This window comes from Hypanus sabinus, chromosome 4, assembly GCF_030144855.1.
Source record: "Hypanus sabinus isolate sHypSab1 chromosome 4, sHypSab1.hap1, whole genome shotgun sequence".
In the NCBI taxonomy this organism is placed as follows: Eukaryota; Metazoa; Chordata; class Chondrichthyes; order Myliobatiformes; family Dasyatidae; genus Hypanus; species Hypanus sabinus.
In genome coordinates, this window is record NC_082709.1 from 48,487,725 (window position 1) to 48,515,648 (window position 27,924).

Consider the following 27,924-nt stretch of genomic DNA (forward strand, 5'->3'; position numbering starts at 1 on the left):
AGGCTTAGTCCTTTCAAAATATTAATTAATTCAGAAATGGTGGCCGCCTCTAGCGCCTCCAGAGTCGGGTTTTCTATAAATTCACCCACGTCCATCGTTGCTGGTTTCCCGTCTGGCTACCCGCGTAACCAGATCCAAGTTTGGACTTACAAGTCCGATTCACTAGCCCACCAATTTGGTATCAAATCCTGGATGAGCCCCCAAGTTGTTACGTACCCCGTAACTGGGTCACTTACCAGCAAAGATAGAGAGGTCCATTGAAGTCTGATGGTACTATTTTAACAGTATTTACTGGTAAAAATACACAAAAATAATATCAATGCAAAGATACAGATACTATACGTCGTCAATACTAGATCAAAAGGTGCAGGTATAATAATAATCAATAAGAAATAAGCTCTATTGTTGTCTAGGGAATAATGTATTGTCCGATGGAAATATCAAAGTCACTTAGTTCATTCGGGCTGCAGCCTTTGGCTGGAATCAAGAGACGGATTTTGAAAACTTGCCAGCTTTTCCTTTTTATGATGTCGATCCTCCCAGAGTTCCATTTTTGTAGTCAGTCCTTTAGCTAAGCCGTTCCATGGAAGCCTGCCAATTCCTAGGCAAAGGAAAAGGACGCATGCGAGCCCCACCGGCTGTCACTAGTAAACGCTGTCACGGGATTTCTAGCATTGCTCTTGGTGCGTCTAAAGGGGTTGTTCCCCAGACCCTCTTTTATCCTTACTCACGGGGTCTCAGATGTCAATCAGGTTGGGATGATGCAATCCCTCAACCAGCCCACTCTGGTCATTCCCTGAGGGGCTTCAATGAATAGTACAGTACTCAATACACAATTCCGTCTCCAAGAGACAATGGCCGGTATCCGTGGCTTTGTCTTTAGGAGGCCCAGGACACATTCCAAACCTTGAGGATTCTGCGTGTCTCTTTCTCATTTCCTGGGTCCCAGACCTGAATTAATAGCGATCTTGCGATTGTCAAAAAGGAGGGGGCTGCTTTGTACCCTTCGGCCCCTCAGAGTTATAGCACATTCTCAACACTTGATACACATGAAGCTTGTGCAGGGTTAAAAAATTGAATGGCTGCCACTCTCTAGCACATTGGTCTTGAGTGTGTTAACTGTCAGTTTGTGTACATTGCCAAGGCACACATCTCCTATCACCACCCAGCCCAGATCCAGGCTTTGGGCAAAGGGGGCATTGTGTGGTCCATTGACCTGCTGCCTGACCTTGTGCACCTGGAGAATGTCTCTTCCAAGTAGCAGGAGTATTTCTGCTTTTGGATCCAGTTCTGGGTTGTGCTTGGCAATGTGGTGGAGATCTGGCTGGTGTCGCACTGTACTTGGTGTCAGGATTTCGGTGCGGTTATTCAAAATTTCTTTGCACTCTAAGAGCGGAGGGAGACAGATGACAACTTTACCATCCAGCGACTCGAGCTGGAAGACGTCTGCCTTCCTGTCATATGTTTCTACGCTGCCTGAGCAAGTTCTAAGGTAGTATGGGAACTGATTACTCTCTACGTTGAACAAGTCAAAGAACTCTGGTCTGACTAGTGAGCAATTGCTCTGGTCATCCAGAATTACATAGGCTTTGATGGCCTTGTCTTTGGCTTCGTTAGGGTACACCTTAGTGAGGCAGATCTTTGAGAAAGAACGCTTGACTGACCTTGCCCGCAAACTTCTGTGCAGCTCGAGCTGGCAACAGTTGTCTTGGAGTAATCCTCTCCCTCCCTGCTGTCCTCTTGTGAGTGTGAAGGAGCTTTGTCAGTTTGCAGTAGCGGGCCGGTATGCATGGCCCCATCGTGATTAGTGCTACTACATTCCGAGCACCTCATGGGGATCGTACTCTCTCTAGCGAGGTGAGAGGTAGAGGAACAGCATTTAAAACATATTTTTTTTCTTCTTGAGAAAGGCCATTCTCTCATCAAAGGGTTTTTTCCTAAACGTTCTGCATTTTTTGAGGGGGTGGGGTTTGTTGTGCAATGGACAATTCTTGCTAGGGTCATTGTTAGTTGTAGAGACTTCAGTTTTACCCACCGAGACAGGTTTATTGATGTTAAAATTATTCGAAGTGGATTTGACTGGCTTAGTGTGAATTGTACTGCTACCTTGACTCATGAAGCCAGGGTTGTTTCGATTCTTCGCCTCCTTGCACACAAACCTAGTGAAATACTCAAAGGGAGGGAATTGACCACCGTTCTCTTCCTTGAACTCTGAGCCAACAGACACCCACCTCTCCTGCAGCCCAAATGGAAGTTTGTCCATGATTGGTCTAATTCCATATGAAGCATCTAGATATGACAGTCCAGTTAAATAGCCATCTTCTTTAGCACCTTCAATCTCCATGAGTAGATCTCCGAGCTCTCTTAGCTTAGTGTGGTCCTTGGCTGACACCCTAGGAAATTTTTTCAGCCTTCGAAATAGAGCCATTTCAATTATTTCAGCAGCCGCATAGCACTCCCGATGTCTCTCCCATGTTTTGCGTAAGGCTAGCTTGGGGTTGTTGATGTACACTGAACATATGCGTCTCACCTGTTCGCATGATTCTTTCCCGCCATTTTGTCATAAGATCCAACTCTTGGGTTGCTTCGTGCTGGACTCCGCTGGTAGTGTTAGTGAATGAGGAGTACCATGCACGGTAATTTTCAGGCTTATCGTCAAACTGGTATAGCCCTGAAGTAACGAGATCTCATCGTGCTAAATACCTTGCCATGGGTTCAACTGCCAATGGCATACTGGCTGGGGGAATATGTCGGCGGGCATATGACTGAGGGTGTACATTCATTAGGCAATTTGACAATAGACAATAGACAATAGGTGCAGAAGTAGACCATTCAGCCCCTCGAGTCTGCACCGCCATTCTGAGATCATGGCTGATCATTCACTATCAATACCCAGTCCCTGCCTTGTCCCCATATCCCTTGATTCCCCTATCCATCAGATATCTATCTAGCTCCTTCTTGAAAGCATCCAGAGAATTGGCCTCCACCGTCTTCCGAGGCAGTGCATTCCACACCTCCACAACTCTCTGGGAGAAGAAGCTCTTCCTCAACTCTGTTTTAAATAACTGACCTCTTATTCTCAATCCATGCCCTCTGGTACTGGACTCTCCCAACATCTGGAACATATTTCCTGCCTCAATCCTTTCAAATCCTTTAATTATCTTAAACGTTTCAATCAGATCCCCTCTCAATCTCCTCAATTCCAGCGTGTACAAGCCCAATCTCTCCAATCTCTTTGCGTAAGACAGCCGTGCCATCCCAGGAATCAACCTAGTGAATCTACGCTGCACTTCCTCAATTGCCAGAATGTCCTTCCTTAAACCTGGAGACCAAAACTGTACACAATATTCCAGGTGTGGTCTCACCAGGGCCCTGTACAAATGCAAAATGTACAAAATGCTGTTCTGACTTCAGCCTTTGCCTCTTCTCTCACCAAATTGACAGTTGGCGTCGAGAAGTATTTGTCGTCAGCCCTTTCGTTCTCGAGTTCGTCGCAAAGTTGCAAGGGTAAATTGTCTTCTCAGATGGATGTGATGCAATTGAGCTTCTCTTTGACCCCTCATGAAATGGGATGTTAGCATATAGGTATGGAGAGGATGAACAAATCATCAGGTCCATTTGAGATTGGATGAATTTGCTAGAGCATTCCAATCTGGTCCTTTCTGAAGTAGATTTTACTTCATCTAGAACGTGCATTTCTTCAGCGCTTTCTAATATTTCTGTTTCCACCGTGGCAGCTTCGGCTTCTTGGTGTAGCATCAGCACTTCTAGCTCTGCTTCTATCCTTACCCTGTCCAACTGGTTTTCGGCTTCTCTAACAGCCTCTTCCTTTTGGTTTTTGGCTTCTCTGGCAGCCTTTTCCATTTTCAGTTTTGCTTCCTGTTCTGCATATGACGCTCGCACCTTGGCGGTTTTTGCTTTAGCTTTTGCATGGGCAGCCTTATTTGTTGATGCCCTACTGCTCCTGGCACTGGATGGCAACGACTTGATGCTGGATCACGATGCCATCGTACCACTTGTTGAAACACTTGGTAATGCGGCCTTTTCACTGTAATGTTCTCATTCAGGTGTATGAACTAAACACCAAGTTTAAAACGTACTCAATGAGGCACGATCGCAGTAAGATTAACCGTTTACTGTTCACTCTTCCACATTAGCGTATGGTGAAAACAGTTGATAAAACAATACAAAATATATACAGTATTTGTTTTTTTCTTGGCATCGCATTTACATCATAAATACATGTAAAAGTAAATCTACAACGAACTATATTACATTAAAGTACAACATACAGTCAGAATCTACCTACGCCATAAACTGGCTTTAAATACACTTCACAAACTATCCAGCAAAGCTTTCAATAACACAAGAACACTTTATCAACCGTCATTACTTTTAACAGAAACAGCATTAACATTTTTACTTCAACATATCGATTATCTTATAAACTTACGGCGTTGCTTCTATGATGTTTCTTAGTGCATAGAATGAAAACTATTCTTGCGCTGATCCTGCACACACAAGCCCCCTCCTTCCCGTTTCTCCAAACTGGTATTTCCCCACAAGACGCGGTGAAACCGGGTACAACGTCATCGTATGCTGCGATACATCACAGACAACAAATTTACTTTCAACAACCTTAACTTTAACTAGAAAATAATTACAAATGAATTACTAAAGCGAAAATGTAATAAAACTAAACAAATGCCTTAAGGGCAACACAGCTATAAGTATGATGTCATCAGCATATCTGATGGTATTTATATTATGGCCTCCAATTGTGTGTCCTTTGATGTCTTTGATACTTCTCAAGATACGTTCACTATACAGGTTGAATAAGTTGGGTGAAAAGACACAGTCTTGCCTGACTCCTCTCATGATATTCACATACTCACTCACTTCTCTTTCTATTCTGATGGATGCTGTCTGATCCCAGTATAAGTTTCTTAAGAAATGTATATCTTTCCCATCTATGTCAAGATCTTGAAGCATTTCCAGGAGATTTGGGTGTCTGACAGTGTCAAAAGTTTTTGTATAGTCTATGAAACATAGATAGATGTCTTATGTATCTCGATGGCTCATTCACAGATCATTTATAGCATGAAAATTGCATTTCTGGTTCCAGTATTCTCCACAAAGCCACATTGTTCTTTACTGAATTCTGGTTTTATACAGTGGTTACCATTAACCACAGCTACCTCCAGGTCACCTCTGGGCAAGGTGTAGCACCTGTTAGCTTCCCTTCTTGGATTACAGTGAAGCCACAGAATGCAGATGGTGGATGAAGCCGAAGACAAGTTGTGAGTAACACAATCGATTGTTCCTGCTTCTCAGATGCTGAGCAGAAGATCCTTTTAATAGGACAATGGTCAAGGTCACCCATCTTGTTAAGACACTGCATCAGTAGCAAGCAAGGGGAAGCTACTTCTTGTATTTCATCCCTAGTACAACCATGGTTAACACATACACAAATGTAAAAGACAATAGCGTAAATGGGAGCCCACTACCAAATAGTGCAGACACCATGCTTGGTACGGGATTTCATGTAAACATTTAGGTGATCCCGGATCATCATATCACTACTGTCTGCAAGAACAAGAGACTGAGAATTGCCACTCAGAATGTATAAACCCTGCACCAAGCTGGGAAGCTAGAAAATGTAAAGTTAGAAATGAAGAGACTAGAAGTCAGCATCCTCGGCCTAAGTGAAATATGATAGAAAGGCACTGGAGTATTCCAATCAGAGGACTACAGGATGATAGTCTTGTCTCTAGCAACAAACTAAACTGGCGTCTTTATCGTGACCACATAACCTCCTATCCATCTCCCTAACTACTGAATCTCTTAACACTAGTGCTATACTTGACTTTACCCTTCGGTGCTCAGCCCCAGAGTTAGCCCCAGAGTTGGCCACAGGGCCAGTGGCCCGGCTGCTGCTGTTATATCCTGATAGGTCATCCCCACACCACCACCACCCCCCCCCCCCACCCAGCAGTATCCACAGGGTTATACTTGTTGCTTGAGGAAAAGGCCACAGGGGAACGCTGCTTTAGCCTCTTACTTCCTTTAGTTCACTCATCTACTATTTGAAGCCTGCACTCTGGTGTGACCACCTTGGTAAAAGTCTCATTTATAAGATTTCAGCCTCCTGGATGATCCTGAGTACATCCAGTTCTAGCTCCAGTTCCTTGACCTTGTCACTCAGGAGCTGAAGCTGCACTTACTGCAGATGCAGTCATTAGGGAGACTGTTAGGTACCCTGCAATCCTATATCTTAGCTGCCATCCTATCTATGATTATTATACCTTTGGCTCTAACTTCTTAAACTTAAGTTCTACAATCAATTAAAAGACTCCAAAAGACTCAGCACCTTTAACCTACATCTGTTCTTACTGAAGCCCAACCACTCTAATACTGCCCACTCCAATAATGGCCACTCCCACAATTGCTGAACCAATAAAACATCCTTTCTTTTTATTGGCCCAAGTAAGACTCAGTCTTGACGAAATTTGCTGGCTTCAAATGGATTCTGCCCTGCAAGATTTCGCTCTCTTACTCTTTGCTTCGAACAACGACTCACTCCTGACAAGACTTGCTGGCTTCAAGTGCCTACAAGATGTTGCTCTCTTGTTCACTATTTCAAGCAATCCAGTTCGCATCCATCATCTGGCACGGTAACAGAAATGATTGTAGGCAAGAAGGACAGTTGTCCATGAATTCCATCATCTGGCCTCCAAAATCAGCCCTCTGGCAAATCCCCTAACATGAGGAAATGTGCAGATTCTGGAAATTCAAGCAACACACACAAAATGCTGGTGACCTGCTGCATTCCACCAGCATTTTGTGTGTGTTGCTCTGGTAAATCCTCATCCTTCAGTTTTCTCCTCAGCAGTGGACTAAGAAGAAGGCAGCTTTAGTGATGACGTTTTGTAGATTATTCACTCATTTTACACTACATTGACTTCAATGGGAATTAAAGTTGGATGCAATTCGATCATTACACTTACTGTCTGCCTCAATGATGCCTCCAACTGGCAATGCTGTCGATTCAGCTAAGGTGGATGTGCCACAGGAGAAGATATAACTGTGAGAAGCTGTGCAGTTGATACCCATTAGCACTTGCTGAGCAAATTCTCCAGTCATAGAGCCACAACATGCACAGCATACAAAAAACAAAATCCACTGACAAAAAATTGAACTTACATATGGGAAGCTGCGACAGGACCTGATTGTGTCATTGAATCCCATCCAGCGCTGGTAGTCAGGATACTCTCCCCTGCTCAGGACATACTGGGATCCCATGTAGTTGGGTTTCTCGTACAACACCCACCAGTCACTCTCAACACGGATGGAGTTACAGCGGCTGAAGTAAGGGGAGAGGTTGGCACAATCGGAGCTGCACTCATAATGCCGACCCTGGAAGATCCTGTCCTCATAAAAAATAATTTGTGGAGGCAACAGGTTTTCCATTAAATTAATATTTAGAAATGAGTGATTGCCCAATAAGGAATTCTAATGCAACAATTAAACTCTGAGCAACGCACACACAGAATGTTGGTGGAACTCAGCAGGCCAGGCAGCACCTATGGAAAAGTATACAGTCAACATTTCGGGCCAAGACCCTTCATCAGGACTGGAGAAAAAAAGAGTTGAAGAGTCAAGATGTAGAAAGTGGGGGAGGGGAGGAAGAACCACTAGGTGATAGGTGAAACTGGGAGAGGGAGGGGTGAAGTAAAGAGCTGGGAAGTTGATTGGTGAAAGAGATAAAGGGCTGGAGAAGGGGGAATCTGATAGGAGTGGACAGAAGGCCATGGAAGGAAGAAAAGGAGGAGGAGAACTAGAGGGAGGTGATGGGCAGGTGAACTGAGAGAGGGAAATAGGAATGGGGATCTCTTGCCATTCCCATTTTTCCCGTGGTTATCTTGTTAACGAATGACTTCACTTAGATTGATATGTATGTGCTGTGTAGAAGTACTCTTAGTTTAGTTAAACAATACTCATTCATGGAGAAGGTGCATGTGGTGTCTGCTCTCTATGATGCCAGTGGACACCACAGGGATTGGAAAGGACAAAGAGGATCTAAAATTGTGGTAAGCATTGCAACTAATTATTGTTTAATAGATTTGTAAATTGTCCATTTGCAATGACCACAGTTTAGAGCTTTCCTGGAAGTGTACACAAAATTTATGTTAAATTCCAACAGAGTTAAAATTTGTAAATGATGATGATTTGTAAATGATTAGTGTTAATGTGACATAATGGAATAACACTACTTGTTATGAAAATGTTGAATTGACTGCTCTGGATTTTTATATTTCAGTTATTTTCATGAATAAAGTACCGCATATTTTATCTTGAATGATCAGCAGAGAGACGCTGCTCTTTCTATAACAGTGCATCCTACAGAGTTGGAGTTCACATCATGGCAAAGTATCTATCAGGACTGAACAGGCAGGCGCCTCCCAGTCTCCACATCTGCCACTTGCTTCCAGCTCGTCATCTGCAGGCTACTTAAACCCACTCCCATCCACAGTCGCTGTTCACTCATTGAACCAGCCAGCTCAACCAGTTACTACAACTAGCCTTCACTTATCTTAATGCCTTGTCACATTAAGTATCCATTCTCTCTTGTTTTGTGACTCCATGTGGCCTGTTATTTTGTAGTTTATCATTAAACTGCTCACTGCATTTCCTAAACCATCAATTGATCCAGCAGAATATGCTCACCTAAAGGTCCGCCAACATCTGCATATAGTTCAGAAACAGTAAATTAGTCATTGACCATTTGCTCGCCAATCTCTTCCAACTCTCCAGCTTGACACAGTAACCTCCACCAATCAACCTCCACCCTCTGAGCCCTGGATTCTGGAACTCGAATGTTTTGCTGGATCCCAGCTTGATGCTGTGACTTTGTATTCTCGTGCCTCTTACAGCTCAAACTCCCACCATCTCTGTATTCCACGGACTGAAACAAGATTGCCTTCCTCATCTCCCCCTTGACTGGGCGATGATCAGACTGGGGCAGCAAAACCAGCATCTGCAATAAATATGAGAAATTCATCGCTAAGGTGCGTTGGATTTTTGACCATCCAGGAAATGGAAGGAAGGCAGCAAGTCAATACTTTGCCTGCATTAAGGCTCATGCCCTGTGTTGGATTACACTGTGGAATTCAGGACCCTTGCAGTGGAGTGTACTTGGAATGCAGAAGCACTGCATTCCATAAATATCATGGCATTTTGGAATATTTGGAAGTCTATCTGGGAGATGCTCACCAGCTCTAAAGCCTCATTGCTCTGGCCCTCCGCGTTCACAAAAATCTTATGGAATGAGCCTCCAGATCACGAGCCAGAATCCAGTTCCATACCCAGGACAATTTTAGGCTGCAGGACCCTCATCAGTAATGCCTTCAGAAGCTTGGCAGTCACTTGCTTAACGCTCATCCCCACGATATGAGTATCAGTGGAGAAACAACCGGCTGCAGAGCAGCCAATTAGCCACACATCAAAGACCCACTACATCTCCAAAAAGAGACAGGCGAGCTCAACCCAACCACTCATTCCTAAATCATAGTCCAACTTACTCTACCTGTCTTCCTCCACACCCTGAAAGCTCTATGCACACAGTAGATTCCAGTGCAGCAGGCAAATTTCTAGACTGGACTCTGTGGGATCATTCTCATGAACATCCTCTGGACCCTATCCAATGCCAGCACATACTTTGTTGGATAAGGATACTTAAGTAACAATACTTATGGAGTACTCTTCACAGTACTCCAAGTGCGGTCTGACCATTGACTTTTAAGACCATAAGATATAGGAGCAGAATTAGGCCATTTGGCTCATTGATTCTGCTCCACAATTTCATCAAGACTGATCCAACTTTCCTCTCAGCCCAAATCTCCTGCCTTCTCCCCATATCCCCTCATGCCCCAATAAATCAATCTCTGCTTTAAAATATACATGAAGACTTGGCCTCCATAGCTGCATGTGGCAAAGAATTCCACAGATTCACCACTCTCTGGCAAAAGAACTTCCTCCTCATCTCTGTTCTAAAAGGATGCCCCATATTCAGAGGCCACACCCTCTGGTCTTAGACTCTCCCACCCGTGGGAAACATCCTCTCCACATCCGTTCAATCAAGGCCTTTCACCATTCAATAGGTTTCAGTGAGGTCATCCCTCATTCTTCTGAATTCTAGTGAATACAGGCCCATAGCTATCAAATGATCTTCATATGAGAAGCCTTTAGGGGCTCCTGCAACAGGACTCCCAAGTCCCTTTGCACTTATGATTTTTTCATTTTCTCCCCATTCAGAAAATAGTCCATATCTTTATTCCTTCTACCAAAGTGTATAACCATGAACATATCTACACTGCAGTATATTCTATCTTCCACTTCTTCGCCCGTTCTCTCAATCTGTCTAAGTCCTTGCAGACATCGGGCTTCCCCAACTCTACATGCCCTTCCATCAATCTTTGTATCATCTGCAAACATGGCCTCAACACCATCAATTCCTTCATCCAACTTATTCACATATAACATGAAAAGTAGTGGTCCCAACATTGATCCTGCAGCACACCACTAGTCACCAGCAGCCAACCAGAAGAAGACCCCTTTATACCCACTCTTTACCTCCTTCCAGTCAGCCAATTTTCCATCCATGCTACACACACAAAATGCTGGAGGAACTCAGCAGGCCAGACAGCATCTATGGAAAAAGCACAGTTGAGGTTTCGGACCGAACCACTTCATCAGGACTGGAGAGAAAAAGCCGAGTAGATTTGAAAGGTGGAGGGAGGGGAGAGAGAAATGCCAAGCCATAGGTGAAACCTGGAGGGGAGGGATTCTTTTTAATAGAGAATGACTCTCTGCTACTGCAGACTGACTTTCAAACAAATCCTGATGTTAAAACAATACAAGCACAAGCAGTCTAGCATTGAACATCACATATCCCATTATTGTGCACAGAATATTAATAGTAAGAATATTAATTCTTACTGACCCATACAGTTTTTAATTTGCCTGCTCAGTTAAATCTCAATACCGTTCAGCATTACAGGGCCAAACAGTTGTAAAGTGGATACTGTCAGAAAATGTAGAGGAGGTTTGACCCAAACACAGAGCAGTGGTGAACAATCACTTTATTAATAAACTGCAAAATAACAAACCATGAGGGACCACAAAACAAGAGAGAATAGATACTTAACACGATGAGGTAACTGAAGGCCAGGAGCAAGTGGTTGAGGCGAGCTAGTTCAATGGGTGAAGAAGGAAGATGGATGGGAGCTGTGTTTAAATAGGCTCAGATGATGAACTGAAAATAAGTGGAAGGTGACTCTTGTTCGCTGTGTGGAGACCAGAAGGTGCCTGTCTGTGCAGGCCTGACAGGATCCACCGTCCTATGGCCAGCACCAGATGGCCCAGGATGATCTGGAACTCCATGATGAGCAATGCACCCAAGATGAAATTGGATGACACCCGAGACCTCTCCTCCGGGCCTTATCCTTCCCAGTCAACCAGACGCCAACCATAACAACGTGAATCCATCAACTGGTGAACTGTGTCCACTCGACCACCTTCCACCATCCTCGGTTCTGATTGGCTCAGGTGGGTTAACTGGCCCATGGACAATGTGCCTAAGGCAAGACGTGGAAGATAGGTGTGATCCTGAGGGACCACAGCAGCTGGAGATGGATTGATGCCATGGGCGATCTTGAAGGGACCACTGAACTGGGGCAAGAGCATGCAGGAGTCTGTGCGCAGGGCCAAGAGCTCAGGTTAACAGCCTGTCCTGCTCCCAGGGTGGAGTAGTCTGGCCAGACGCTGGTGGCTGTTGTCCTGGCAGTAAGTGCAGCTGATAGCTAGGATAGAACCTCCATGCCCTTTCTGAGCATTCTGCCAGTAGCAAACCAGGGCCCTGGCAGACATAACCTCCACCATTGGCTTCTCTGCAGTGAACAATGGAATTTAATAGCCATGAAGCACTTGAAATGATGACATAACCGTGGCAGAGAAAATGTGTAGATCGTAGGACAGTTGGTCCAGAGCAGATACCCCTTCCATGTAGAAAGGTTAGGGGTGTCAAAGCATTGCAGAAACTTCTCCACTTGCTGACCGAATGTTGGTCTGCGTATGATAGGCAAAGGACAAGTTCACTGAGGTGTGGAGGAGGGAGCAGAGGGCTTACAAGAAGTGGGAGATGAATTGTGGTTCCCGGTCCAATACAATGTCCTGAGGGAAACCGTGGAGAATCAGGTCTGTCCTCTCAATGGCTGACAGAAGTTTGGGGAGGAGAGTGAAGTGGGCCACCTTGGAGAACTGGTCTACCGCTGTCACCGACACCATGGCCTAGTCGTGATGAAATCCATGGCAGTTTGGATGAATTGAACTGAGGCCAGACAGCGACAAACTAACACACATCTGCGATCATGGCAGGCCAGCAGAACCACAGCCACAAAAAATCCAGGGTCCATCATGTGCCTGATTGGCTAGAGAGGAGTGAGGAGGAGGCCTACTGGAGTGCCTCAGAGCACACGACCTCCAGCACGTACATGCGGTTGTCAGGTGTCTGCTGGAGCAGGACTGTGCAGTAGGGCCTGGAGGATCAGGTTCTCAACATCCCAGATGGACGGGGTAAGGTTCTGCAAGGATGGAATGATGGGCTGAAGGTCACTCACCATTTCAGTTGGGTCAAACTGTCATGATGGGGCTTCCACCTTAGTGTTCTTGGAGCCAAGCTGGTTGGAGGTGGTGAAGTTGAGCGGCTTGAAGAAGAGGGCCCAGCAAAGCTGCCATGGACTGATTTGGTGGGTCTGCTGGTGGCCAGAAAGGCTTAGTATTCTCCAAAAGCCAATGCCTCCACTGCTCCAAGGCCTATTTAACTGTGAGTAGCTCACTGTCCCCTGCTCCATAATGATGCTGTGTAGAATTGAACTTACATGAGAAGAAAGCACAAGGGTGTTTCCTCCCATCTGGTCCTCATTGGGAGAGGATAGTACCAATGCCCACATCACATGCATCCACCTCTACCACAAAAGGTCCAAAGGGTTTTGGAAGATCGAAGAATGGGAGCAGTTGTGAAGCAGCTCTTGAACTCCTTGAAAGCATGGTCTGATTTAATGAGGAGGGTGAGAGGAACAGTGATTGGGCTGTAATTCCTGATGAAACGGCAGTAGAAGTTGGAGAAGCCCAAAAGCATTGTAGCTGTTGGAGGTGTGTGGTCAGGGGTTTACAATAACAGTGTGCTCTTTCTTTGGGCCCAGGAAGAAAATACCTGGGGTGTGGAACTGGCATTCCTCTAATTTGCAGTACAGTTGGTTTTTGAGGAGATGCTGAAAGACTGAACAGATATGACAGTCGTGGTCTTGGGAGTCCTTAGAGAAGGAGACGATATGATCGAGGTCGATGAACAGATACCTGTGCAGCATGTTTCAGAGGATTTTGTGAATGAAGGCTTGGAAAACATATGGACTTTGGAAAGTCCTAAAGGCATCATCAAATATTCATAGTGGCCAGTGGGTGTTAAGAATGCCATCTTCTACTCATCCCCTGGTGGATGTGGATCATGTTGTACGCACTCCATACATCCAGTTTGGTGAAGATCTGGGACACACAGAAGGTTTCAAATGCACTATCAAAGGGAGATTGTTAGCGGTTCTTAATGGTGATTTTGTTGAATCCGTGGTGGTTGATGCCGGGATGGACACCCCTAGCTGCACTGGCTAGGGACTGGGATGTTCGATTGAAGCTATGCTGTAACACTTTAGTGATGTTGAAGCGGTGTGTTACACGCAGCGCTGCAATAACGACATGGAGTCCGTGAGCTGCAGTTGCAAAAGAGATTTATTCAAACTTCGCGGCCTCACTTTAAAGCCTTCCTGATCCCGCCCTCCCCGGGTGGGAATACTGTAGGAGGCACGTATTCACAGTCTTGTCCTGCGCCCGGGCTTTTCCCCTTGCTGGTGAAGCAGACTTGGCGCCCTTTTTGGGACTGGCCTCTATGCCGGCACGCGTCACTTTGTGAGCCGGTTCGAGTGCGCTGGGAAGTGGGTTGTCACATAACCCCCCCCCAGAACCGGCGATACACCCCCCAATGTCCACAGTCTGGGTCGGACTCTGTTTGGGAGGTCTGCCTCTGCGCCGCAATGCCGGAATCTCGACCGGCTGTGCCACATCCACACGGGCTGGTTTGAGTTGGTCCACCGTGAAAACCTCCTCTTTCCCCCCAATGTCCAGCACGAATGTGGACCCGTTGTTTCTGATCTCCGTAAACCGCCCCTTGTAGGGCCACTGTAGCGGTGCCCAATGTCTGCCCCATCGTACAAAAACAAACTTACCGTTTTGGGTACGTAGGTCGGGTTCTGCCCATGCTGTGAAGTGGGTATGGGAGCCAGGTTACTGAGCCTCTCGCGTAGTCTGCCCAGGACTGCTGCGGGTTCTTCCTCTTGCCCCCTTGGGGCTGGTATGAACTCGCCTGGGATGACCAGGGGTGCGCCGTACACCAACTCAGCCAACAAGGTATGCAGATCCTCTTTGGGTGCCGTGCGGATTCCGAGCAGGACCCAAGGAAGCTCGTCCACCCAGTTAGGTCCTCTCAGGCAGGCCATGAGAGTGACTTCAGGTGACAGTGGAAACGCTCCACCAGTCCGTTCGACTGTGGGTGGTAGGCAGTTGTGTCCCCAAAAGGCTGGCCATAGCTGACCACAGGCTGGAGGTGAACTGGGCGCCTCTGTCAGAGGTAATGTGGGCCGGTACACCAAAGCGAGATACCCAGGTGGCGATCAGTGCCCGGGCACAAGATTCGGAGGTGGTGTCGGTGAGCGGGACCGCCTCTGGCCATCTTGTGAACCAGTCCACGATAGTCAGGAGGTGCTGCGCTCCTTGCGACACTGGCAGGGGGCCCATGATATCCACATGAATGTGGTCGAAACACCGGTGGGTGGGGTGGAACTGCTGTGGCAGAGCTTTGGTGTGCCACTGTACCTTGGCTGTTTGGCAGTGCATGCACATTCTGGCCCAGTCACTGACCTGCTTGCGGAGTCCGTGCCAAACGAACCTGTTGGCTACCATCCGGATGGTTGTCCTGATGGAGGGGTGTGCTAAGTTGTGAATGGAGTTGAAAGCGCGCCACCGCCAGGCTGCTGGGACGACGGCATGGGGTTGGTCGGTGGTGATGTCACAGAGTAGGGTCCTCTCACCTGGGCCTACGGGGAGGTTCTGGAGCTGCAAATTGGAGACTGCAGTTCTGTAACTAGGGATCTCCTCATCTGCCTGCTGCACCTCGGCCAGCGCTTCATAGTCTACCCCCTGTGACAGGGCTTGGATATTTGGGGGGGGGGGAGGGCATCCGCCACGACATTGGCCTTTCCCGAGACATGCTGGACATCCATTATGTATTCGGAGATGTAAGACAGATGTCACTGCTGGAGGGACGACTAGGGGTCGGATGCTTTCGTGAACGCAAAGGTAAGCGGCTTGTGGTCCGTGAATGCGGTGAAGGGCCGACCTTCCAAGAAGTACCTGAAATGCCGGATTGCAAGGTATAGCGCCAACAGTTCCCGGTCGAAAGCACTGCATTTGAGCTTGGTGGGGGGGGGGGTCGTAGGTGTTTGCTGAAAAACGCCAGTGGTTGCCAGCGACCCTCGATGAGTTGTTCCAGCACCCCACTGACTGCTGTGTTAGATGCATCCACTGTGAGGGCAGTAGGGTCATCTGTCCTGAGGTGCACTAGCATCGCGGCGTTTGATAAGGCTTCTTTGGTTTTAATGAAAGCGGCGGCAGACTCCTCGTCCCAGGTAATGTCCTTGCCCTTATCCGACATCAGGGCGAACAGGGGGCACATGATTCGGGCAGCTGAAGGGAGGAAGCGGTGGTAGAAATTTACCATACCCACGAGTTCCTGAAGGCCTTTGATTGTGTTGGGTCAGGGGAAATGGTGGACTGCGTCTACCTTAGCAGACAGAGGGGTTGCCCCGTCTTTAGTAATCCTGTGGCCCAGGAAGTCAATGGTGTCGAACCCGAACTGGCATTTGGCCGGGTTGATTGTCAAGCCGTATTCACTCAGTTGGGCATAGAGTTGACGGAGGTGGGACAGATGCTCCTGACGACTGCTGCTGGCTATGAGGATGTCGTCCAATTAGATGAAAGCGAAGTCCAGGTCACGTCCCACCGCGTCCATTAACCGCTGAAATGTCTGTGCGGCATGCTTTAGGCCGAATGGCATGCGGAGGAACTCGAAAAGGCCGAACGGGGTGATGAGTGCTATTTTGGGGACGTCGTCTGGATGCATCGGGATTTGATGGTATCCCCAGACGAGGTCTACCTTGGAGAAGATCCATGCGCCGTGCAGGTTTGCTGCAAAGTCCTGAATGTGTGGCACAGGGTAGCGGTCTGGTGTTGTAGCCTCGTCAAGCCTGCAGTAGTCGCTGCATGGTCTCCAGCCCCCTGTTGCTTTGGGCACCATGTGCAGGGGGGAGACCCATGGGCTGTCGGACCGCCGTATGATCCCCAATTTCTCCATCCTCTTGAACTCCTCCTTCACCAGTCGGAGCTTGTCGGAAGCCTTCGAGCACGGTTGTGGAGGGGTGGTCCCTGGGTCAGGATGTGGTGCTGTATGCTGTGTCTGGGCATGGCTGCCGTGAACTGCAGTGCCAGAACTGATGGGAAATCCGCCAGAACTCTGGTGAAGTCATTGTCGGATAGCGTGATGGAATCTAGGCATGGGGCTGGCAATTGGGCTTCACCCAGGGAGAACGTTTGAAAGGACTCAGTGTGGACCAGTCTCTTCCCTTGCAGGTCGACCAGTAGGCTGTGAGCCCACAAAAAATCCGTGCCCAGAAGCGGTTGGGCTACGGTGGCCAGTGTGAAGTCCCACGTGAACTGGCTGGAGCTGAACTGTAGCCACACCATACAGATACCATAGGTCCTTACTGTGCTGCCATTTGCAGCCCTCAGGGTGAGACCCAGTGCCCTGTTGCGGGTGTCAGAGGTAAGATGCTGATCTCGGCTCCAGTGTCAACCAAAAAGCAGCGTCCCGACCGCTTGTCCCAGACATACAGGAGGCTATCCCGATGGCCAGCCGCCGTAGCCATCAGCGCCTTCTGGCCCTGGCGTTTCCCGGGAACTTGCAGGACGGGCTACAGCAGCGGGTTTCTGTGCCCCACCGCTGGTGGTAGAAACACCATTGTTCGTTGGCCTCCTCAACCCTGCCTCTGGGGTTAGTGGGCTCTGCTGCCGGGCTGGGTCTGGTTTGCTGCTGGGAGCGTGGCCTAGTGATCTATGCAACGGACGCCCCACAATCCTTCTTGGCATTCCACAGCAAGTCCGCCCGGGCCACCACCCTCCGGGGGTCACTGAAATCTGCGTCAGACAGCAGCAGGCTTATGTCCTTGGGCAGCTGCTCCAGGAATGCCTGCTCAAACATAAGGCAGGGCTTGTGACCTCCGGCCAGGGACAGCATCTCATTCATCAAAGCCGACTATGGCCTGTCTCCCAAACCATCCAGGTGCAGTAAGCGGGCAGCTCGCTCGCACCATGAGAGTCCGAAAGTCCTTATGAGCAAGACTTTGAATTCTGTGTATTTGCCGTCCTCCGGGGACGACTGTATGAACTCCTCAACCTGGGCCGCTGTGTCCTGGTCAAGGGAGCTCACCATGTAGTAGTAACGTGTGTCCTCCGAGGTTATCTGCCGAACGTGGAATTGGGCTTCTGCTTGCTGGAACCATAGGTGAGGTCGCAGTATCCAGAAGCTTGGCAGTTTTAACAAAACTGCATGAACAGATGCGGCGTCATTCATCTCCGGTCCAAATATCGTTTGGGCCATTGGGGTCACCAATTGTAACGGTGTGCTACACACAGCACTACAATAATGACACGGAGTCCATGAGCTACAGTTGCAAAAGAGGTTTATTCAAACTTTGCGGCCTTGCTTTAAAGCCTTCCTGATCTCGCCCTCCCCGGGAGGGAATACGCGTATTCATAGTCCCATCCCGCGAGCGGGCTTTTCCCCTTGTTGGTGAAGCAAACTTGGCGCCCTTTTTGGGACCTGCCTCAATGCCGGCACGCGCCACTTTGTGAGCCGGTTCGAGTGCGCTGGGAAGTGGGTCACCACAATGTAATCATTCATGGCTTGGGGCTCTGAAGAAGGAAAAGTAAATAGGCAACCTTGGGGAGGGATGGGGCCCAGGAGGAGGTTGATCGTCCAGTTGTGTGAGGCAGCAGGCTGCTAGTTTCACTTTTACTGAAGGGGATGGCTAAGTTGAGGTATACCTGCCGGGTTTTGGTGAGGTTGATGGTTTCCTCCATCTCCACACATTTACAGGGTGAAGTCAACTGCGGTTGTAGGCAGGTAGTCTGGCAGGTGAATCCACAACTCAGCAGTGAACTGGGTGACCAGGCAAAGTGAGGGAGAGCCAGGGGTGACCCAAGATGAGATGTGTTGGGTGAGTCAATAAAGAGGAATTGAATGGATTCATGGTGCTCTCCAGTGCTCATGTTCACAGGCTACCTGTAGGCTCTGACCATTCCAGACCCATAGGGGCATCAACCAATGTCTGTGATGCAGAAAGGGGTGAGAGATAGGCTCAGTAGGGGAACCCTGGCTGCACACACGAAGTCCACACCTGAAAATTGCCTGTTGTGCCAGAAGCTTCTGTGCATGTAGAGCCATTGGGGTGTGGAGATGGACAACGAGAGAGAGTTGGGCTATGGCTTTGGAGTAAGCAGCTGGGTTGAGTTCACCAGATAGAAGGACTCTCGTTTCTACATGGAGGTGCTGTTTTCCTGGACGTAGCGGGCACTTGATGCGTGGCTGATCGGCTGCTCTGCAGTAAGCACACAGGTTGTTTCTCCACTGAGGCTCATGCCTTCGGGGTGGGGGTTAAGTGAGCTCCCCCTAACTGCACTGGTTCTGAAGGCAATACCGATGAGGGTCCTGCAGCCTACAGTGATTCTGGCTGGTGATCAGGAGAGTGGTTCCATAAAATACTTGTGAACAAGGAGGGCCAACGTAATGGGGTGAGGAAGGCAATCTTGTGGAATACAGGGGTGGTTGGAATTTGAACTGTAAGACACACTGGAACAGGAAGGTGTGCCATTATTGTGGGGATCTATCGAAGCGTTTGAGAACCAGAATCCAGGGCACAGAAGGAGGAGGCTGACTGGTGCGAGGTTGCTGTATCAAGTTGGAGAATTGGAAGAGAATGGCGAGCAAATTGTCAACGGTTTCTTGCTGCTTCTGATCTGTGTGCTCGCATCGGTAGATGATTTTCTTTAGGCAAGCATACTCTTCTGGGTCAATTGATGCTTCACCCATCATGTGAGGCTTGACACAAATGCACAGCAGTGGAGATGACTTAGCAGTGAGCAATCTCTTTAATAATAAACCACATTGAGCCACAAAATAAGAGAGAATGAATACTTAACACGACAGGCAATAAAATAACTGAAAGCTAGGAGTATCTGGTTGAGACTGGCCGGTTTGATGAGTGAACAAGGGCTGAGAATGAGAGCTGGGTTTAAGTGGACTGCAGGTGATGAGCCAGAAATGAATGGCAGGTTTGGAGATTGGGAGGTGTCTTCCTGAGCAGGCCTGACAGAGATGGCGGGGCATGTAGTGTTGAGGAAGCAGGGGTCTGCAGACGGACTTAGACAGATTGAGAGAATGGGCAAAGAAGTGGCAGATGGAATATACTACAGTGTAGGTACGGGCATCATTATTCATTTTGGTAGAAGGAATAAAGGAGTGGACTATTTTGTAAATGAGGAGAAAATGCAAAATAATCCAGATGCAAAGGGACTTGGGAGTCCTCATGCGGGATTCCATTAAGGTTAACTTGCAGTTGGTAAGGAAGGCAAATAAAATGTTAGCATTTATTGTGAGAGGACTACAATAAAGAAAGCAAGGATGTAGTTCTGAGGCTTCATGAGGCATCAGCTGCACTGCACTTGGAGAATTGAAAGGCCTAGGGAGAATGGATGTGGAGAGGATGCTTCCTATAGTGGGGGGAGTCTAGGATCAGAGTGAAAAGTCTCAGAAGAAAGGAACATCCATTTAGAACAGTGATTAGGAAAAGTTTCTTTAGCCAGAAGCTAGTGAATTTGTGGAATTCATTACCAGAGAAGGCTGTACAAGCTAAGCATTGGGTATATTTAAGGTGAAGGTTAATTATTTTGTGATTAGTTGGGGTGTCAAAGGTTACTGTGAGAAGGCATGAGAATGGGGCTGAGAGGGATAATAGATCAGCCATGATGGAATAGCGGAACAGTATTGATGGGAAGAATGACCTGATTTGCTCCAATTTCTTAGTGTCTTAATTGGGCACAGGAAATTGTTCCCAGTGTGTAAATTAGTGATAAAACTCAGGAGAAGTCAATGAGAATGTGGGGAGAATAAAATACATTAATTTAGGATTAGTGTACATTGGTGGTTGATGGTTGCCGTGGACTTGTGTGGACCGAATATTCTGTCCTTTGACTGTGATTCTACGATGTTGTGACTTTTTGAAACTCTAGAATGATTCCTAGTTTAAAAAGTAAAAGCTTATTTACTGCATTGTAGAATTAAATTGCCTGCTGTAAAACAAAAACAATCACTGGATCACTGACAAATCTCGTATCCTCAGGTGCTTTTTCAGCATTCATGGGACGTATGTTCTTTTCTGCTGACCTCAGGTTTGCATCATTTACATTACAAAGGCCTTGCTGGAAAAGCCTTTCTGTCCAGTATATAAATACCCAGTTACAGTTCCATGTAGTCAGTTGGTTATCGACCGTACACCACAATGGGAAAGGCAAGACCACTTTTCATTTTGTGAATTATATTGTAACCATCATTCATCCCCAGACTGATTTAAGTAATTTATTTCTTCCCACAGATCATCTTCTACGAGGACAGGAACTTCCAGGGTCGGCACTATGAGTGCAGCTCCGACTGTGCTGACCTCTCCCCTTACTTCAGCCGCTGTAACTCCATCCGTGTTGAGAGTGACTGGTGGGTGTTGTACGAGAAACCCAACTACATGGGATACCAGTATGTCCTGAGCAGGGGAGAGTATCCTGACTACCAGCGCTGGATGGGATTCAATGACTGTGTCAAGTCCTGTCGCAGCTTCCCTTTGGTAAGTTGCTGTTGGTGACTGAGATATTCCAAGTCACTTGACACACTGCTAGGAAATGGCTGACATTTGCAATAATTACACTTGTGCGCATGCTCTTTCTCTGAAATGTTCTGCTGATGTGAATGCTAAAGTTAGCTGCTGGCATTTGGGGACAAGTTTGAAGTCAGTAGATATTGTTAAACTTATCAACACAAATGAAGATGGTGCAGGAAAATAGTGAATCTGGAATGAAGGCTGAAAGTCCTATTGCTTTTGACAGATGGAGCTGTATCTGTGATTGTGAGGACACAACCAAGAATCAGAGTTGGAATCAGATTTATTATCACTGACTTGTAGCAGCAGTGCAGTGCAAGATATGGAAACTAGTATAGTTTACAAATGTGAATAAATAGTGTGAAAGAGGTAGTGTTTGTGGCTTCATGAACCATTCTGGATCTGATGCAGGTGGGAAGATGTTTAGTGGAAGCATTGAAAGGATATTGAAGAAGTGTCTTACCCATAGATTAGTGGGGTTTGAGGTTTGTGACCGAAACTCTGCCTTCACAAAGTATCTACTTGAGCCCATGAGCAGGGACAATGTGAGAAGATACAGACTGATGAAACAGCGCACTGGTGGGGATGAAGGGAAACAAAGCGAGAGCGAACTCCACAGGGCACAGGAGCAGCGGGCGTCAAAGGGAAATGTAGAGGCAGCAGGATGATATGGAGTGCAATTAAAATGGACCTGAAAGGGTGAAGGTCCAAATGACTGAGTTGGGTGAACAGAGTGAAATTGCAACCAAAACAAATATGGCGGGCAATGTGAAGAGGTGTGGGCTGATGAGGCTGGGAATGGGGTATGGTGAAGTGTGGCTAGGCTGAGAAGGCAGAGAGAAAAAACCCACCAGGACAGAGCGGTTGCGGGCGGTGGTGAGATGTGCAGAGGTGACAGAGTGACCCAGAACGCAGATGGCAAATAGGACACAGACCTGGCTGGATTCAGTTCATACCAACCTGAAGGGAATGTGTCAGGATAGAGTTTCTGAATAGGAGATGGCAGAGCATACAGGGTGTGGTGAAACTGGAACAGCAGTGGAGAGATTCCCAACAAATACGGAGAAGCAATGAAGACTTAATTGCTCAATTCCAAGGTGGGGAGAGGAGGTGTAGGGACTGAGAATCAGGTCATTTTAAAAGGTGTCAGCAAAATATTTGTCATTGTGTCATCTTGGGCTCCGTAAATAGATCTGTTAAGTATAGAGCAGAAAAGTTATGCCGAATCAATAACAAACAGAAACCTGCACTTGCTGGGATATGAAAGAAAAAGCAGAAAATTTTGGAAAAACATTAGATAGAACTGCAACCATTTCAAGAGAAACAAAGGTAACATTTATCATCTTTGACTTTTTATGCTGAAACTTTGTTAAAGTCAACACATGAGACTCTGGGTGATCCCAGCCAGTCAGCCAGCATTTGCAGGTCTTGATAAGGAGTCTCAACCTGAAATGTTGTCTGTTCAGTTCCGTCCGTAGATGCTGCCTGATTGTCTGAGATCTTCCAGTACCTTTTGTGTTGGTCGAGATTCCGGGATCTGCCATCTCTTGTATCTCCTTTATTTTATGGGCCACATAGAATGCTTGATCAGTTTGTGATAGTTTTATACAATGACATGAATGCAGCTGTAACATTGATGACTGAGACCTCTGTCATACAAAAATACAAAACAAAGAAAAATTAATCAGAGGCTAAGGGTCAAACGTAGGCAAATGAGAGATGAGCCTGGTGGTCAGCACATACCACTTGGACCGAAGAGCCACCTGTGCGCTCTATTACTCTATGATTCACTAGATGTGCTGCAACCCATCACGAGCAGTGAGTGGAAGACATGGAACCACACAGCACACTACAGGCCTATTGTACTGTGCTGTAGAGAAAACACCTCTGATGTATCCTCTATACTTTTGTCCTACTTCTGTAAATTATAAGCCCTCATGTTACCCATTACCACCCTGGGAAAATATCTCTGGCTATCCACTTCATCTGTGCCTTTTATCGTATAAGAGATGGTAAGAGGATGGAAAGAAGAAAAAAATGTCTATCAGGGATTCAGTGGGATGAATGGCCTCCTTTCATGCATCTATGCAGAGCTTTGTTCAGATCCACCTAATTCACTGAATCAAGCTGTGTGTGAACTGGATTACACAATTCTCCCATTTTAATTACATTATTTCATAGATCACAGTGAGATTAAAGCACAGAAGTAGGTTGATTGATTCCATGTTTGCTCTATGTTGAAACAATTTGTCCTCTCCCATAATGTGCAAATACTTGCAAGATGAGCAGGTTCACTTTAGTCAGGTAACACCAACCAATAAAGAAGTCAGGTTCAAAGTCTACAGATCAATTTGCAATCTCTTTTATATTAAGAAACCACCTTATTTACAGACACAGACCAGCACTTATGTGCATCTTTTAACACAACTTTTATGTTAAGTGACTCATGTTATCTCTAAGTGGAGCTAAATTCTTAAAACATTGTTCTTTTTAGTAATACTGTCTTCAAAACTCCAGAGCTCACTCTTTAACCAGGTATTAAACTTTTTAAATATGCAAAAGATGCCTCCACTTCGGAAACATAATTCTGTCATACACGCTTTCATGTGATTACATTGAGGATGCATTAACATCCTTAAAATACCTTTCATGTGATCAACAGCCAATAATTTATTTTTAATGTGTATTTATGAAATTGTGTAGTTCTTCACTGTCTCCAGTAGAAACAGTGAACTATATCAATCTTAATCATAATTGTCTATAGTTTAACTGTCCCCAATGTAGAGATAAATTTTCTCCATATTATTTCATTGAGGATAGTCCTGAAATATAATTAATTATTGATCATTACAGAGGCTTGGTACTATATATAATATTCACAGTATATTATACACAATGTTGACATGATTATACTGTATTAAGTATACATTAAAATCCTCTATTCCAGTACCGAGGAGGCACCTACAGGATGAGGATTTATGAAAGGCCTGACTTTACAGGGCAGATGATGGAATTCATGGATGACTGTCCCTCCGTCTACGATCGTTTCCGTCACCATGACATCCACTCCTGTCAGGTGATGGATGGTTACTGGATCTTCTATGAACAGCCCAGCTACAGAGGCCGACAGTACTTCCTGAGACCCGGGGAATACAGGAGATACAGTGACTGGGGCGGCTACAACTCAATGATCGGGTCCTTCAGGCGCATGAGGGACTTCTAGTTTATGCTCAATAAGCAAGATGTTATTCTGAGAACATATTTCAGAAAATAAAATACTCTTTGCAAAGCAATTATTGCTGTAATTCATTTATTTTCATATTGGTATTAAATTGTATAAAATGAACAAAATTGTACCTGAATCTCATGAAAAGGTTTGGAACAATATTAACCTTAACTCCTGATAGTTTCTCATCTTAGATACTGTGGAGATAAATTTTAACCAGACACACACTGGGCATGTAATGCATTAACTACCTGATCATCTTTGGCTCCTGCTACACCTCTGTGGGTCCCTGCTCTTATAGAGAGATACAACGTGGAAGGAGGGCCCTTGTCCCACTGTGTTAGTGCTGACTATTGATCACCCACTTGCACGAATCCTTCATTGATTCCGTTCTCAAATATCTCCACATTTTACTCATCATTTCCTCCAAGTTGTGACTCACCTGCACACGTGAGACAAGTTACAAGGGTGAATTAACCTAACGACCAACACGCCCCCCCCCCCCCGGATATAGAAGCAAACCCGAGCACCCAGAGGATTCAAAGGTAAATGAATAGTGCAAAGAGTGAATAAATAATGATGTGGTGTTCAGGAGTCCACGTACTGTTCCAAAATCTGATGGTGAAATGGAAGAAGTTGTGTGCGGATCTTTTAGGCTCCTGTACACACTCCTTGAAAGTCATAATGCAAAGAGGGCCTTTCCCGAATGGTGAGGTTCCTTAACATGGTTCAAGTACATCACAATCTTGAGGCAACGGCTCTTGAAAATATCTTCAGTGGAGGGCAAGGTTGTGCCCATGGTGGAACTGTATTTTGGGATAAGACCTATTTTTTTCTAAACCTATGCTCTCTTCAGTCAGATACATCTGCTCAAACACTGATGAAGTAGTGCACTCATTTCCTGAGATGTGACATTTACCCAGAGGATTTGCATTTCCCTGGATTTTCCTTCCTTCCTTCCTTCTGCAATGTTACCAATTTTGTAAGTTTTCAAAAATTCCTTTTATAAACTCCCTAGTGTCTACACAGAAGACATCAACACCACATACTGAAATTAATGTTTCTAAATCATCTGATGAGTGATTGACTTTGGGGACCCAAAATTCTTCTTCAGCAGAAGATGTGATTCTCCATTGTCTTTCAGCCTATAACCTTTGCCCTCACTCCTCACTACACTTGTGAGTGCTTGGTGCATCTCTATCAGATGCCTTCAGATTTACTTTTCCTTTCCAAAATGGTTGAACAACATGGAATTGGTGAAGCATGCAAAATACTGGAAAAGCCCAGTGATCAAACGGCTTCCGGGGAAGGTCACGAGCAGTTGATATTTCTGCCTGGACTGTAAGATACAGAAGATGTAGCCAGTATGAAATGATGGAGAGAGGGGCCACACGAAGGACTGGCAGGTGCATCCAGGTGAGATGGTGGGATGTAAGCTGAAGGGGGAGAGGAGAGTGAGATACATGGCCAGAATCCACCTGTCACCTGATTGTGCAAGGACACCTTGTTCATGTGGTGACAGGGAGTGTTGGGGGGAATTCAGAAAGTTAAGGAGAAAGAAAAGAAGTAATAGTGATATGGGTAATCAGACTGTGAAAAGGGTCGACCTCCAGCTGGAGTTAGAGCAGGAGAGATGGAAAAACTCCAGAAGTAAAGGAATGTTATCTGAATGCACACAAAATATCACTGCATCATCCATCCCTTTTCAGATTCCAGCACTTGCAGTCTTCCGTATGTCCACTTTTCACCTTCCAGCCTCTTTCTCTACCTTGAGTTTTCCTCCACCCGGCTCCATCTGCTCTTATTTCCCCCTCTCGCTCTATTATTTTATACCTATTTCCCAACGCCACTAGTCTTGCAAACTCCAACCCGACCCTTCCTCCACCCGGCTCCATCTGCTCTTATTTCCTCCTCTCGCTCTATTATTTTATACCTATTTCCCAACGCCACTAGTCTTGCAAACTCCAACCCGACCCTTCCGCACACCTGGCTCCATCTGCTCTTATTTCCCCCTCTCGCTCTATTATTTTATACCTATTTCCCAACGCCACTAGTCTTGCAAACTCCAACCCGACCCTTCCGCACACCTGGCTCCATCTGCTCTTATTTCCCCCTCTCGCTCTATTATTTTATACCTAGTTCCCAATGCCACTAGTCTCGCAAACTCCAACCCGACCCTTCCGCACACCTGGCTCCATCTGCTCTTATTTCCCCCTCTCGCTCTATCATTTTATACCTATTTCCCAACGCCACTAGTCTCGCAAACTCCAACCCGACCCTTCCGCACACCTGGCTCCATCTGCTCATCTTCCCCCTCCTCACCTAGTTTCACCTGTTATCCACCAGAGCCTGCCTCACCCTTCTCCATCGCCTCTAATACTGGTTATCCCTTTGCACTCTGACAGTCCTGATAGTGGGTTTTGAACCAAACTACTGACCACCTTCTTTACCTCCAAAGGAGATATACAACACCCAACCAGTCAGTGCTAAATCAACCACTGTCCTCTAGGACTATCTTGTATGTGTTGGACAGGAAATGCTTATATCAGTATTAAAATGCACATAAGGTGTGTGTACAGGGAGATCTGATTACTGCAGCAGGAAACAGATCCTTCACATGCAGAACCCAACAAACTGAGGTGTTAGTTTATCGCTAAATGCAGATGTACATTACAGAAAACAGCGGCATTACAGAAAGCAAATATATGCGTATAGTACATTAACTGAAACCTATAATGACTGGCAAGTAAAACTGCATTTTGTGAAAAAATATCCCTATCCCCCTGAAGATCCAGCCTGACCCTCAAACTGAACTAACTGTGCAACATTTTGTCGTTTAATGAAGAAAGTGGATGAGTTTGGGAGAAGCAAAGAAAGAGCAAAGGACAGAAACATTGGCGGAGTCATTTCCAGACCAGTAAATAGTAATAACAATGAAAGGCACAGTCTGTCAGGAAACAGAAACACACAGGAAATACAGTAACTACAAGCCACTCTCATCAGAGAAAATCAAGTTGGGCATTTTAAAAAGAAGAAAGAATTTATGAAGAGTAAATAAGAAGATTTTCAAGATCAGTAAGAGGGGAAACGAATGAAAATGTAGGCTATTTCAAATCTAAGGATGTGTAAGGAGAAAAGATTCATTGCAACTCTTGCAGAAAGTTGTCTTCTTCAACTGCTGTAGTTCCTGAGTTGTCATGTTGTCCTTAATGCTGTTAAGGGAGTGATGTTCAGGGTTTTGATTCAGCAACAGAGAAGGAGCAGTGATATTTTTCCAAGTTAGCTGTCACAGTCCCAACTATTAATTCCCCATTTTCTCTTAATTCCCCTTGATTGTGCCATGGTTCCGACCATTAATTCCCTATTTTCTCCTAATTCCTTTTGATGGCGGCACATCTGGTTTTCATCAAGATCTGCAGCATAAGAACCCTGGCTTTGTACCCACTAGTTGCCAGATCGTTGGTTTTGCCTCAGTGTTAATTAACGCTTCCCAGCCACTTACGATTGTGTGTCCTAAGTTTTGCTTCAGTATCGTGATTTATCTGTGAA

At 46.2% G+C, this 27,924-nt stretch overlaps 1 protein-coding gene and 1 pseudogene across 2 annotated transcripts; one reads left to right on the forward strand and one right to left on the reverse strand.

The window, feature by feature from the left end:
- Positions 1–7,470, reverse strand: part of LOC132392095 (gamma-crystallin S-1-like) — a 32,227-nt pseudogene extending 24,757 nt beyond the window's left edge.
- Positions 7,471–13,118: 5,648 nt separating this feature from the next.
- LOC132392734 (gamma-crystallin S-1-like) lies at positions 13,119–24,372 on the forward strand. Of its 2 annotated transcripts, none has more exons than XM_059967032.1 (3): positions 13,119–13,139; positions 20,874–21,120; positions 24,104–24,372. In XM_059967032.1, exons 1-3 carry the CDS (start codon positions 13,119–13,121, stop codon positions 24,370–24,372), a joined length of 537 nt encoding a protein of 178 aa, XP_059823015.1. The 2 variants fall into 2 exon arrangements, with proteins under 2 accessions (XP_059823015.1, XP_059823014.1); XM_059967031.1 differs by having other exon boundaries at positions 20,874–21,116; positions 24,097–24,372.
- Positions 24,373–27,924: the final 3,552 nt, after the last annotated feature.